Source organism: Cervus canadensis, chromosome 17 (assembly GCF_019320065.1).
Source record: "Cervus canadensis isolate Bull #8, Minnesota chromosome 17, ASM1932006v1, whole genome shotgun sequence".
NCBI classification, from domain to species: domain Eukaryota; kingdom Metazoa; phylum Chordata; class Mammalia; order Artiodactyla; family Cervidae; genus Cervus; species Cervus canadensis.
In genome coordinates this window covers 40066079-40079552 of record NC_057402.1, presented here as the reverse complement: position 1 = coordinate 40079552, position 13474 = coordinate 40066079, and the positions used below count along the sequence as shown (strand labels likewise).

The window sequence follows — 13474 nt, the reverse complement described above, 5'->3', positions numbered from 1 at the left end:
TTCCGAGCATCTCGGAGCCCCATTGACTCTCAGAGGAGAGCTTGGTGTGGGGTCCTATGGAGGACAGATAGGGAGGCTCAGAACTCCCTTTCATCCCTCCTGTCTTCCCTCCTGCTGGGTCTTTGGTGTCTGAACGGGGCTCTGGGACAGGGCGTCAGCTCCCGAGAGTGGACTGGCCAGAAGTCGTGATTTCCTTTGCCTTCTCGCTCAAGGTCAGGCCTTAATACACATGGGCTCCCCATCCCAGTGGCCACAGCATCATGGCCATGCTCTGTGCAGCCACTGCCCAGACCACTGTTGGTCAGGCCCACCTCCTGGGTAAGGGGCAGGCCCATATCGTGGTTCTGAGTGTCTGTCTTTGCTGGATGTTGGTCCCATTGTGCTCTTCCCGAGGCCCCATTTTCTCCATGTTGGTCCTCAAGTTCTCTTCTAGTGTTCTGGCCATATCACAGCCACTGTGGGCCTCCTGGCATCTTCTCCTCCCATGGGCGAGGGGCTCTGTCTGGAGGGCATGGGCTTTGTCACTTCTGTCCTCCAGTTCACCCCACACTGTTCTCTGCCCACACACTCTGCAGAGGGCTGACTGGGACACCTGTGGTCACACTCCTGCCCCAGGGACCGGGCAGGACCCTCTGGTGGCTGCTGACATGCACTCAGAGTTGGGGGGTGCCCATTTATGACACCTGGGGGTTGATTCAGATGTTTCTGAAAGTGGCCAGAAATCAAGATATGCTGAGAACCACCCCCACCTGTACCCTTGCAGCGTCCCTTCCTGGAAGGGGGCTCCTATGGTTTTAACCTACACCCTACAGCCTTGACCAGAAATCACAGTGGCGCCGGGGAGCAGGTATGTAAAGTGCCTTCTATGAGGAAGTCAGAGGCCATGGAGGCTACAGAAGGACCCTGTTTTCTTTTATGGAAAGAGAACAAAGGCATAAAAGACCAGCTGGTTAGATTCTCAGGGCTTCTGTGTGCAGCCTTGCTGAGACATGGAGATTCTTGCCAGGTGGCAAAGGCCATCAAGAGCAATGGACCCTCCAGGGCCCTGAGGAGAGTTGAAGGGCTGCAGAGGCGTGTCCAGCAGTGTCAGGCGGGCTGCCTCGGGGTCCCCGCCTGGCCTGGGCTGCTCAGCTCCATGGAAGGGACTGTCCCTGGACAACACTGGCCCTGAAGCCTTCCTTCTCAGCTCAGCAGGAAGTCTAGGCTGGGCACCCGCCTCTCAAGGAGAGGACCCTTCAACAGACAGAGACAGCCTCTGATTGTGTGGGGACAGGCCTCAGCTGCTGCTCTTCCCCCGAATAGGACTCCCACCCACATCTCGCCCGCATGAGCATCATTTTGGAAGCTATGAGGCTAAGGTGAAGGCAGATCACCTTGACTGTGAAGAATCACCACCCTAAAGTGCTCTGTCCATGGGGTCAGTGGTTCTCCACCAGGGAGACTCTCTCCCTTAGGGACCAGTGGCTTCAGATGGAGATCTTGGTGGTCATCACAGCTTGGGATGAGGAGATGCCACTGGTGTCTGGTGGTGCGGTGGCAGGGATGTTTCTGATTGTCCTACAGTGCCCAGGACACCCCACAATACAGGATGGTCCAGCCCCAAAGGTCAGAGATGCCACTGGTGTCTAGTGGAGTGGGCAGGGGTGTGACTGAACACCTGACAAGGCCCAGGACGCCCCAAAATATAGGATGGTTCAGCCCCAAATGTCAGGAGTGTGGAGGCTGAGAACCCCTAACTCGGGTGTTTCTAGGGCTCAATCCCTGTAACCCAGGCCCTCCTTCCTTCTCTTGTCAGGAGACCATGATGGGACCCCCAACCTTGGGTTCTTCTAGGGCTCGTTCCCCATAACTCAAGCCCTCTCCCCTTCTCCCGGCAGGAGACCATGATGGACCATGCCCTGCGCACCATCTCCTACATCGCAGACATCGGGAACATTGTGGTGCTGATGGCCAGACGCCGCATGCCGCGCTCTGCCTCCCAGGACTGTATTGAGACCACCCCTGGGGCCCAGGAGGGGAAGAAGCAGTATAAGATGATCTGCCACGTGTTCGAGTCCGAGGACGTGAGTAAACATGCAGGCGTGATGTTCCCTCCCAGCGGCCTGGGCCCCACAGGCTCCGAAGTGTCCCAGGAAACCTTGTATCTGGTGGGGATCCTGTGCACCATCACGACACTCCCAGCAGAAGCAGTGATTTTTGTAACAGTCTTGGAATTTGCAGAGACCATGGACACAGCTCTGTTTCACTTCGTGAAATGAGTTTTTGAGGAGGTTGTAAGAAGAACCCTAGTTAAGTAGGCTGAGGAGCTTTCTGACTAGGTCCTTTAGCAAATCTTGTTCTTCCCAAATACAGTAGCTCCAACTCACTTTTCTGTTGAGGATCACACCCCTGTATGGGGAGGGTTGTTAACAGGAAGGCATCTCTGTTTTTGCTCATGGCTGTTTCAGGCCATAAGAAGCTGGAAAATCCAGTGGGACTCTTGCACAACATGGGCTCACTTACCTGGACCTTTGTAGCTGTAGATGCTGCAGCGCTGCACAAGCCGTTTTGCTTGAATCCTCGGATCCCAAATTGCGGACATAGGGAAATTGTGGGTATAGAGGGCTGATTATAAATTGTTGTTCAGTTGCTCAGTCATGTCTGACTCTTTGTGACCCCATGGATTGCAGCATCCCAGGCTTCCCTGTCCTCCACTGTCTGTGGAGTTTGCTCAAGCTCATGTTTACTGAGTCGGTGATGCCATCCAACCATTGCATTCTCTGTCATCCCCTTCTCCTCCTGCCTTCAATCTTTCCCAGCATCAGGGTCTTTCCCAGTGAGTCGGCTCTTTGCCTCAGGCGGCCTAAGTATTGGAGCTTCAGCTTCAGTCTGTCCAGTGAATATTAAGGGTTGATTTCCTGTAGGATTGACTGGTTGGGTACAGACAGCTGACTGGAAAAGTTAGACATGATTTTTTTAGACTGTTCAGAGGGTCAGTAACCTTTGTTACAGAGGCCTGTAACCTTTGTTTTGTTCAGAGGGTCAGTAACCTTTGTTACAGAGGCCTGTAACCTTTGTTTTGTTCAGAGGTCAACTCTAATTTTGATGTTTAAAATACTACAGACTCACTAAGAGACCATGATCTTGCTGACTCCTGTGTTGGGTGGGATGAGAGCATCTTTCTGAGCCTGGAAGAGGGAGAAAGGGACAGGGGAAGGGAGCAGGAGGGCAGGAAGTGAGAGTGGTCTCTGGGACACCCTGGGCAGATCTGACTCAGGACCACCCCGGAGGCAGTGCTGAGCTGTTCTTGTGGCTGTTGCCAGGGTATGACTTTAATAAATTCTCCCTCCTCCATGGACACTTGGAAGGGGCATTCTCAGTCACCAAGGGACTTGAGGGTGTTTCTAGGACCTGGAGCAGTGGAGTAGGGTCCTGGTGTTTTCAGGTTTGAGCAGGGTGGCTGGGGGCAGTGATGTTTCTGCTAAGAAGTTGAAGTCAAGTGTGAGTGCTTTGAAGCAATGATGTTGATAGGAGAGGAAGTTTACATACAGACACACTAGTGTACACTTGTGTTCCTTTCACCTTACACAGATGTCTGTGGACTCCTGCATGGACATATTTGTGTGGCTCATAGCTTGATGCATCTCAGAGACTTGGCATGGGGGTTTGTGATGGGTCCTGGAGAAGGGCCATGGTTGATGGGGGGTGAGGCAGGACACAGGTGAACAGCCTGCCTGTGCTGGGAGCAGGAGGAGTGTCCGAGCTGCTGCCATGTCCTGGTGCTGCTGTGGTCTTGGTTTCTCACTGGCAGAGGAGGGCAAGGGCAGGAGTGTGTGGGGCTCCAAGTGGCCCTTGAACGTGTGTGGGAAAGATGGACTGGGAGGGGCATGAGAGGAGAGCAGCCCCCTGGAGAGTTGGGCCCTGATGATGGCCCCACCAGGTGGGCTGCCAGGGTGAGTGAAGTATCCAAGGGTCCCGTGCAAGCAGAAGGGGGAAATGGAACATGGCTGCTAGAACTCTGGTAGCCCCCTCAGAGTCTCTGTTCCCTCTCTGTTAAGTGGAAACCAGCACAGATGAGCCACAGAGGTGAGAGTGCTGGGGGCAGGGCAGCCTCCCTCCACCTTCACCCACCTGCAGGAGGCCCCTCTGAGTGCCAGCCTCCATTGCCCCCCGGGGAGGCCCACAACACCTGCCTGCCTTCTGGGCTCATGGCCCTGGCTGTGACCTGGGGGACGGGACAAGGGAGAGCCCTTGGGACTCAGGGGGACAACTGCCAGGATGAGGGCAGACGGGGGATGGGAGACTGCAGCCAGCAGGTGGTGGGAAGATGCTGAGGTTCGCGGACTGAGCCCCATGGAACTCGGGCATGTACCACCTCATTCCCCAGAAGCTCCCCAGGTGGTGGGGGGCCGTCCAGGTAAAGCTCAAAGGGCAGGCTCGGGGCAGTGGGCGAGGGGAGCGCGAGTGATGCTCAACCCCTTCCTAGTCAGTGGACCCCAGTCAGAGGCCTTGGGGTGGTCGGTGCCAGCAAACCTGAGACCCCAGCGGGTCAGGGCAGGTCTGGGCCTCCGGGGCGCTCTCACCCTCCACCCACCGACCAGCCTCCTCCTGGAGGCCAGGATTCTCTGCTTGGCCTGAGCCTCTGCCAAGCGCTGTTCACTGGGCTCTGCACGCATCTGGGCCAGTGGCGCCACCTGGTGGCCCCAGGGCTCCACACCTGCGACTGAGCACACTGAGTCCTCCCTCTGAGCAGAGCGGCCAAACTGCCAGGACGCAGCTCCAAGGGCGAGCAGGGCTGGGTCCTGTTGAGTGGACGTGGGCTTCTCTTCTGCAGACTGTTCGGGGCCCAATTTGGGAAGGCCGTGCGGTCTAGCATCAGAGGGCTCCGAGCTCTGGCTCTGTTACCTGGCCCAGTCCGGGTTTTCACAAACGCTTATTTGTTTGCAGCCTGAGAATCATGCAGCATGTAGAGCAAGAATGGGACTTGGGCCAGACCCTCAATTCCACATGTTTTGGGTCATGTTGTCCTGAGGTTTTGCCGAGGGTTGCACTGTTCTCCCCTTGCTCCCCAGCTCTTTGGGTCTTTACCCTCGCCTCTCAAGGCCCTTCATCTGCACACCAGCAGGTGGCATGTCAGCCCGTGCAGCGCTGCTCAGTGTCCAGACCTCTGCAGGGTTAGGGGTCCAACCCAGTCCATAGAAATGGTCCTGTTGATGTAGAAAGAAGTGTGGGGACTTCCCTGGTGGTTCAGTGGTTAAGACTCCCCTGCTTCCATGCAGGGGGCATGGGTTCGATCTCTGAGCAGGGAATTAAGATCCCACATGCTGTGTGACATGACCAAAAAAAAAAAATATATATATATATATATATATAAGAAAAAGAGAAGTAGAAAGAAGTGAGTTCCTCTGTGCCTTGCCCTGTGCCCTGCCCCCAAGGGCCCCGGCTTCTCGTTGGCCTCACTATGGCACATCTACACCCCCACGAGCGTGACTGGCACACATCCTGCCCCCACTCCTGCCCCAATGGATTGGGTCCTGCTGCTGTGAGAAGTAAATACTGGGTGGATGACTGACAGCCTCTGTGATGCTCCCCGACAGGACGCACTTCTAGGCTGCATTTGGAATAAGATGACTGAAAAAAAAAATACAACATGGTCACCAGGGAAAGCAACAGAATTATGGTCATTAGCAAATAATTCATAATCTCCTCAGACTTTATTGGACATAAGCTTTGTCTTAGGATGTCTGAGGTTTAGGGCAGCTCGGGTGGGGGCAGGCAGGGTGCCCAGCAGCAGAAGGGCTCCCCCCACAGAGACCTGGGCCACATTTCTCTGCAGCTCCTTGGAGCCCAGCCAGGGCCCCCCTCCCTGTCCAGGCCTGTGGGTCTGCCTGTCTCCAGTAGCTGACCCTCTTCCGTCCCCTCCCCTCTCCTGCAGGCCCAGCTCATCGCCCAGTCCATCGGCCAGGCCTTCAGCGTGGCCTACCAGGAGTTCCTGCGGGCCAACGGCATCAACCCTGAGGACCTGAGCCAGAAGGAGTACAGTGACATCATCAACACCCAGGAGATGTACAATGACGACCTCATCCACTTCTCCAACTCGGAGAACTGCAAGGAGGTGGGCGACTGGGGACGGGAAGGGGCTCTTGGGCGGGTGGCCAGGGAGAGCCTTCCTGGTGTGTGGCCAGTGTCCTTCTGGCTCCCGCCTTTGCAGCGAGTACTTGTGTGTGAAGAGTGTGGTGCTGTTACAGCAGAGGAGCTGCCGACAGTCCGTCTTAATGACCCTGAACTTGTGCCCTTTACTTCTGCTCTTAGCCAAGGGCTCAGCCCCTGGTGTTGTTTCTGGAAGGCGTGTGGGAGTGGGCTAGGAAGCCTCCTGTAGTAGGGCCTTGGCAGGCTCCCATGGGCTTGCTCAGGGCTCTCTAGAAAGTTCTCCTGAGACAGAGGAGCGAATCCCGGGGTGGCCTGTACCCTGCCTGCTTGTGCACGGGTGAACAATCTTGGCTTGTTGCTGAGTGAAGGAGTGCTTGACAGGCAGCTCTCTGAGAGTGATCTGAGAGGCGGAGAGAAAATGAAGAACTTTTCTGGATGAGTTTAGAGGCCTGGCAGGGTTTGTGTCTGAATTCTGAAAATGTGCCTCTGGCCTCAGTGGGTCTGGGAGGGTGAGGGGAGCCTGGACACTGGAGCCAAGCTTGGGACAGGGGGTGGTCTGTGCTCTGGGTTCACAGGATGGTGGGGTGGGCCCTGAGAGGGCTTGGGAGCTGGAGCTGGTAGAGGCCAGGGGGATGGTGGGTGGGCCAGGATTTGTGGCCTTGGTTTGGAGGGCCTGGGTGGGGCTGGTCCTTCTGTGGGTGCTGGGCAGAGGCCTGCCCCCGCCCTGTCTCAGGCAGGCCTCTCTTACTCTGCCGATTCCCTTGCAGCTGCAGCTGGAGAAGCACAAGGGCGAAATCCTGGGTGTGGTGGTGGTGGAGTCGGGCTGGGGCTCCATCCTGCCCACTGTGATCTTGGCCAACATGATGAATGGAGGCCCGGCCGCCCGCTCGGGGAAGCTGAGCATCGGCGATCAGATCATGTCCATCAACGGCACCAGCCTGGTAGGGCTGCCACTCGCCACCTGCCAGGGCATCATCAAGGTGGGCACAGGGCCCCTCACTTTATCCTCGATGTTTTGTAATCCCCACTGACCCACAGGGAGGCTGAGCCCAGAGAGACCCACCCAGCGACTTTGAACCCAAGACTGCACCACGTCCCTGACACATCAAAGAGGGACCTGCCCTCCACCCCCACAGTGGGGATCTTGAGGGAGGCACTGTCCGCTCTCACTTAGCTGGCTCCTGAACCACGGTGATCCCAGGAAAGGCCTGAGGATCTGTAGCTGTCAGGTGACCAGGTTGTCCTGGTTTGCCTGGGACTTTTCACTGACAGTCACACCTCCTGGGCACCTGAGGAGGTGGGTCCCCAGCCTGGATCTGAGCTGGGGTGTTGCTCTCCCCATCTGACTGGAGGACCCACAGGTTTCAAATGATACACTGTGGTCTCGGGGCTGGAGGATGGACCCCCACCCCACTGTCACTCACAGATGAAGTTCTGTGAGCTGGCTTCTGGACCTGGGGACCCAGTGGGTATCATGTAGCTAGATAGGCAGAGAGACATATAAGAGGCCTCCATCAGAGGTGCTGAGGCTGGGCCGGCCAGGACCCTCCCTCTGCAGGCTGAAGCTCCTGGGCCAGTTTCTCACCTGGGCTGTAATGGAGGCTTGTGTGTATGCGTGCGTATGTGTGTGTGCATGCATGTACATGGGGGGGGAGCTCCCTGCAGCCATGTTCAGGCCAGGCCCCCCCCCCCCCCACTGAGTCCCAGGACTGTGGCCGCAGCTTTCACTGTCCCCTGGGTCAGGGTGAGGCCTGCATCCATGCACAGGGGGACCTGGGTGCCCAGAGGGACCTGCCTCGGGTTCTCTGTGCCTAGGGCTCTGCCTTGCAGCCAGCTCACTCCCAGCCCGGGCCCCAGAGCTTGTCTTTCTAGCAGCATCTCAGACCCTCATGTTCCTGCTCACAGGGTCTGAAGAACCAGACTCAGGTGAAGCTCAACATCGTCAGCTGCCCGCCAGTCACCACTGTCCTCATCAAGCGGCCGGACCTCAAATACCAGCTGGGTTTCAGCGTGCAGAACGGCATCGTGAGTCCGCTCAGCCCTTGGCAGCCTCTGCCGTGCCTGTGGATGGCTGGTGCAGGGGGCAGGGGAAGCTGTCTGCGTGCCCCCTGACCCCCTGCCCCAGAACAGCTCCTGTCTGATGGAGCAGGTCCCGGCCAGCAGCCAGGCCAGGCAGGGTGGGTGGGCCAGTGTGCAGGTGGAATGGGTCCCTCCAGCCCCCCAGGGCACCCCATCCTGGTGGTGGTGTTCTCTGCAGACCCCCTGCTTTGGAGTGGAGGCCAGAGCCCTCCTACCTCTGCATTTGGGACCCGCACGCAGCCAATGGCAGCGTCAGAGTCAGGTGTTCGAAAGACACCTGCTCATTCCTGTGTTCATTCATTCACTCATTCATTCACTCACCCATTCAGAGCTTCACATGCAGTTCCAGCACTGTGCCAGCCGTGACCCCAGGCACCGAAGGCAGGACAGGAGACCCTCCAGGAGTAGGAGATGCTAGGTTGAATGAATGGTGGTCTGGCTGAAACTCTGCCTGTTCCTCAGCCAGGACTCTTCCCTCCAGAGTCCCACCTTCTCTTTGATCTGTACCAGTTCTGTTTCCTGGGTGGTTCCTTCTGCAGAGGTCCCAGTAGGCTGGGACTTCGCCACAGAGGACAGAAGAGAGGAGGCTGGTCATTTCCACGTTGCTTAGGCCAGCCCAGTAGGAGGTTGTAGGATGCATGGTGTCAGGTGAGGGGGATGTGTATGTCCCCTCCCCCTGGGAACACAACAGGAGAGCGGCCCAGAAACAGGACTGCCAAGGAGACAGTTTCCCCCGTCACTACCTGGTGCAGGAGTGTGGGGAGGTAAATTTGTTGGCCAGGGTAGCAGTGTCTGTGTTCACGGGAAAGAGCAGAGTGGCTGCTGGAGAATCTTCCAGAACAGGCTTTACTTGTGTACCACCGTGATCCAGGAGCAGAGGCCCCAGGATGGAGGGGCAGGTTCTCCCACAGCCATTTCCAAGCATATTTTCAATCATTAACCTCTCAGTTTGTGAGTCAGCAGAGCATTTGTAGGAGTATCTGTCCTGAGGGCTTCATCCTTCCAGTGGTTAATTCTCCCCACCTTTGAGGGCAGGAGGAGGCTGGCAGGCAGGGCAGGGACACTTAACTGACAGGACACCCCAATCCAACCCCATGTCACTTAGATCTGCAGCCTCATGCGTGGGGGCATCGCGGAGCGGGGCGGTGTGCGCGTCGGCCACCGCATCATCGAGATCAATGGGCAGAGTGTGGTGGCCACCGCGCACGAGAAGATCGTCCAGGCGCTGTCCAACTCGGTGGGAGAGGTGAGAGATCACTGCCTGAAGCCAGAACTGGGCTCTCGGGACCCAAAGGTCTCTAGGACCTGACATCAAATTCCCAAGGGCATGTAGGTGCACTGGGACTTCCGAGAGCCCCTCAGGGGCCAGTCAGCTGAGCTGGGCTGTATCTCCCAGGGGAGCCCGTGGCAGGCAGGGTTCAGTGTCCTCTCCTCGCTCTGGTTACCTGTGCGGCCAACAGGATGGGTGGGCACTGGGTGGAGACTTGAAGGCTGGCCCTGCTGCACTGCCCCCTCCCACTCTGCTGGCTTCAGCCCTCCCTGCCTTTTTCTGCTGCTCTCTGGCATAGGCACGAGGCTGGTGTGAGGATGGGTTCAGGTGGGGGGTTCAAGGGGGAGCTCAGGAGGGAGGGGGTGCTCAGGGTGCCTCGGGGGAGATGTAGGTGCTGGGGGAGTGCCAGCCCAGTGTTGGCACAGAGGCCTCCCCAGTATGGGGGGGTGGTATAGGGCTGTGTGTAGCAGGGTGTCAGGGTGAACAGGTGAGGGTCTCCCCAGGAGAAACCTGGGTGATCACAGTACAGAAGGAGCAGACCAGACAGAGCAGAGAGGTGGGTGGCACAGGGGACGGGTCTGAAGGCAGGTGCTGGGCGGGGAGTTTGGGTTTGGTTCTGAGGGTGGTGGGGACCCCAGAGGCCATGTGCAGAGGGAGGGCTCTGGGGCAGTGTGGGGGCATGGCTCCCTCTTCACAGCCTGGGGGTAAGTGGGTGGGTGGGGTGCTCTCTCCTGGGGGGGTCTTCAGATTGCATCGGTCAGGACACATTTCTTGGGGCCACAGGGACCTACCCAGGTTTTGTGAAAGTTCCAGGGCTGGGGGGAGGGGGCTTCCCTGGTAGCTCAGCTGGTAAACAATCCAAACAATCAGACCAGGGTCTTCACCTGCAATGTAGGAGACCCCGGTTTGATTTTTGGGTCAGGAAGTTCCCCTGGAGAAGGGATAGGCTACCCACTCCAGTATTCTTTAGGCTTCCTTGGTGGCTCAGACAGTAAAGAATCAGCCTGCAGTGCAGGAGACGTGGGTTCAGTCTCTGGGTCAGGAAGAGCCCCTGAAGGAGAGCATGGCAACCTACTCCAGTATTCTTGCCTGGAGAATCCCATGGACAGAGGAGCCTGATGGGCTATAATCCATGGGGTCGCGAAGAGTCGAACATGATTGAGCGACTAGGCACACAAGGCTTGGAGTGGGGGGCAGTTACCCTTCCCAAGTAGGGGCAGATGCTGAATCTCAGGAAGGAGGGACCAGGTAGGCATCGCTGGCCACCTTTTACAAATGACTTCGGAGAAAGTAGAATCCAATTTTCCTAAGTAGATGCTTGGGGGCAGTCATCAGCCTTGCGCTTCTCAGGGAATCAGTAGTGTGGGAGAGTTGGGGGTGGGGAGCAGGTTGGGGAGTAGGGGTTGGGGGCAGGCAGGCAGTCGGAGAAATGCTTCCGCCTCTCCAGACCCAAAGTGATGGTTATTAGGGAGGCTGGAACGCGGGCTGGGGCGGGAAGCCCTTCAGCCTGGGTGGACCTCTTGCTGGACTGGCTGGCTCTGGGAGTGACAGTGTCTGTCCGCATTTCCCATCATTGCTGAACATGTTTGGGAATTGAGCTGCTGATCAGCTAGAGCTGGTGTTCTGCTGGGCCTTGGGGGAGGGTTTCTGATTAAGGAAATACAGAGAATGAACCTTCTGATGGGAAAAATCCTCACAGGCTGACAAAGTACAGAACAGCTAATTGGATCACACAGATCCTAGTGCTGGGGGTGCCGGTGGGAGTCTGTGGTCAGAAAACCTATCAGCCAGGTTGGCCCATCAGGGTCACTTGGACGAGTCCTGAGGTCTGCTTGCCCAACCTAGGGGTGGACTGCACCCCCGGCCTTTCTCCTGGAGGTTGGCCAGCCCGGCCCCTAGAGCCACAGCCACCCACAGGGGCCTGAGTACGGCTGGGTCCTGGCTGGCTTAGGGGGTAGGATGCTCAGAGGAAGTAGGAGCAGAGCCCGGGGCCCTGGTGGGAGTTGGGGTGTGTGTCCCGCATGGTGGGCCTCCCTGGGCAGCCGTCTTTGTGTTGCGGGTGGCCCAGTCTCCTTGGTGCCAGCGACTGAGGCCAGGTTCCTGCCCCCAGCACATGTGCTTTGTGTGTGTGAGCCTCTGGTTCTCCTGCTGAGGCAAAACGCGCCCCTTGCAGTATCTAAGAAGGTCTGGGCACCCTGGCCTGCCCTTCCCGTGGGCAAAGTCCAGCTTTTCACCCAGCCGGTGTCAGGTTGAGGTGAAGGGAAGACCAGCCCTTGACCTCATGGAAAACCCTCTAAAGACCCGGATGGGGGCCCAGATCTCCGTCTGCAGGGGGAGTAAACGCTTTCTGAGTCGCCATCCAGGCTGGTGACCTCGGGCAGGTCATTCTTCCTTTCCTTGGCTGCTGGCAATTTACACAGGATGTGCTCAGGGTGCTTGGGCACCACTGGCCTTGCGGTGCTTGCTTTTGGGGGTGCATGGAGGGGAGGGAGAGGTGGAGGCAGGGAGGGCCGGGTCAGCCCCCCACCTCTCTCTCTCATCGGCAGATCCACATGAAGACCATGCCTGCCGCCATGTTCAGACTGCTCACGGGCCAAGAGACCCCGCTGTACATCTAGGCTGCCTGCCTCTACCCTGATGAGCGGGAGCCAGACCCAGGACCTGACCCCTGACCCCACAGCGCACCCGAGGACACCAGCTCTGCTGAAGGGCATGCCCTCACCACCCACTTTTATTTTTTGGACTGAAAGGGGTATGTCTGTATTCAAGGAGGGTCCCAGGAAGCAGTCTCTGTAGAACAGTCCAGTGTTTTGCTGCATCCCGAGTTTTCTCACCGCGATGGGCGAGGGCTTGTCTGTACTTCCGTGTGGTGCGGAGCCAGTGTGCAGGGCAGACGTGGGGACCTCTGGCCACGGCCGTGCAGGGAGCCCTGGGGGGACAGCGAGCTCAGGGTGGGGGGCAGTGGCAGTGCCCCCACCCTCTGCAGGAGCTCAGGCTCCTGTGGGGAGGGTGCCCAATGGCTGAGCATGGGCGGCCAGCTCTCAGGATGTGACCGGTCACTGAAGCTGGGTGATTGTGTTTCTGAGAAAGGAGACGTCCCCGAGTTACATAAAGGGTGATGTCCACAACCTCAAGACTCCACACATAGACAATATCACCGTTTTGACTCTTATCTGACAACAAGCCACTCTTCAGACAGTAGGGTTTTTTGACGATCTGTGACCACACCTGCTGTCCATGCTCACCTGTCCACTGGTCCCTGGACGCCCCTGGGCAGCCTCACACCACTGTGGGCCAGCTGCCTCATCACAGTCTCCGTCTGCACACAAGCATCCACATGTGCGCTCTCGCCTCGGACACCAGACCCACACCGGACACCTGGACACCTGTGGTCCCTGGGGCTCCACGCCTGGTCTCTTCGCTGTTAGCAGCAGCGTTCCTTGCGTGTAGATCAAGTGCAGCGTAGTCTAGCCCCGCCTGCAGAGCTCAGCGATCACCGATGTCGTTCTGTCTGGAAGTCTCTCTTGGGCCCAGGCCTTGAAGAAAACACTGTGACTTAAGAAGCCTTACCATGCGGTAACTAAGCTCTAGGACCACTGGACGAGGGTGAACCTGTGTGTTGCATGCCGCTGACCTTGGGAAGACTCGCTAATACCACTAATAAACCCGAGGTCACGATGGAAAGCTGTCCTGCGGCTGGTTTGTTGACAGGGACGCAGCCGCCTAGCTTCCCTTTGACTCCGTGCCTCTCTGTCCAGCTCTGGGAGGGGGTCTTCTCGCTGAGTGTGAGGGCTTTGGGCATGATTTGGTCAAGGGAGAGCAGGGACGGGGGGGTCTTGGGCTTCTCCTGGCTTAGATTGGAATCGCCTCTGTAGAGGCATGTGCATGGATAGAGAAGGAAGCTGGCCCACTCGCAGCACTGGCTCCTTGCCTGTGGCCGCTCTGCAGCCCACCTAGTGTAACAACAGGACTGACCATCACTGACTGCACTTCATG

The 13474-nt window shown here is 57.7% G+C and overlaps 1 protein-coding gene across 7 annotated transcripts in view; it reads left to right on the top strand.

Annotated features, from left to right (window-relative positions):
* Nucleotides 1-13162, top strand: part of APBA2 (amyloid beta precursor protein binding family A member 2) — a 130441-nt gene extending 117279 nt beyond the window's left edge. For all 7 annotated transcript variants that reach the window (XM_043434444.1, XM_043434446.1, XM_043434445.1 and 4 more), the window contains 6 exons: nucleotides 1878-2063; nucleotides 5915-6094; nucleotides 6897-7109; nucleotides 8035-8154; nucleotides 9314-9454; nucleotides 12025-13162. In XM_043434444.1, the coding sequence (XP_043290379.1) occupies nucleotides 1878-2063; nucleotides 5915-6094; nucleotides 6897-7109; nucleotides 8035-8154; nucleotides 9314-9454; nucleotides 12025-12096 (912 nt within the window). In that variant the 3' untranslated portion in view covers nucleotides 12097-13162. The remainder of the gene's footprint in view (nucleotides 1-1877; nucleotides 2064-5914; nucleotides 6095-6896; nucleotides 7110-8034; nucleotides 8155-9313; nucleotides 9455-12024) is intronic.
* Nucleotides 13163-13474: the final 312 nt, after the last annotated feature.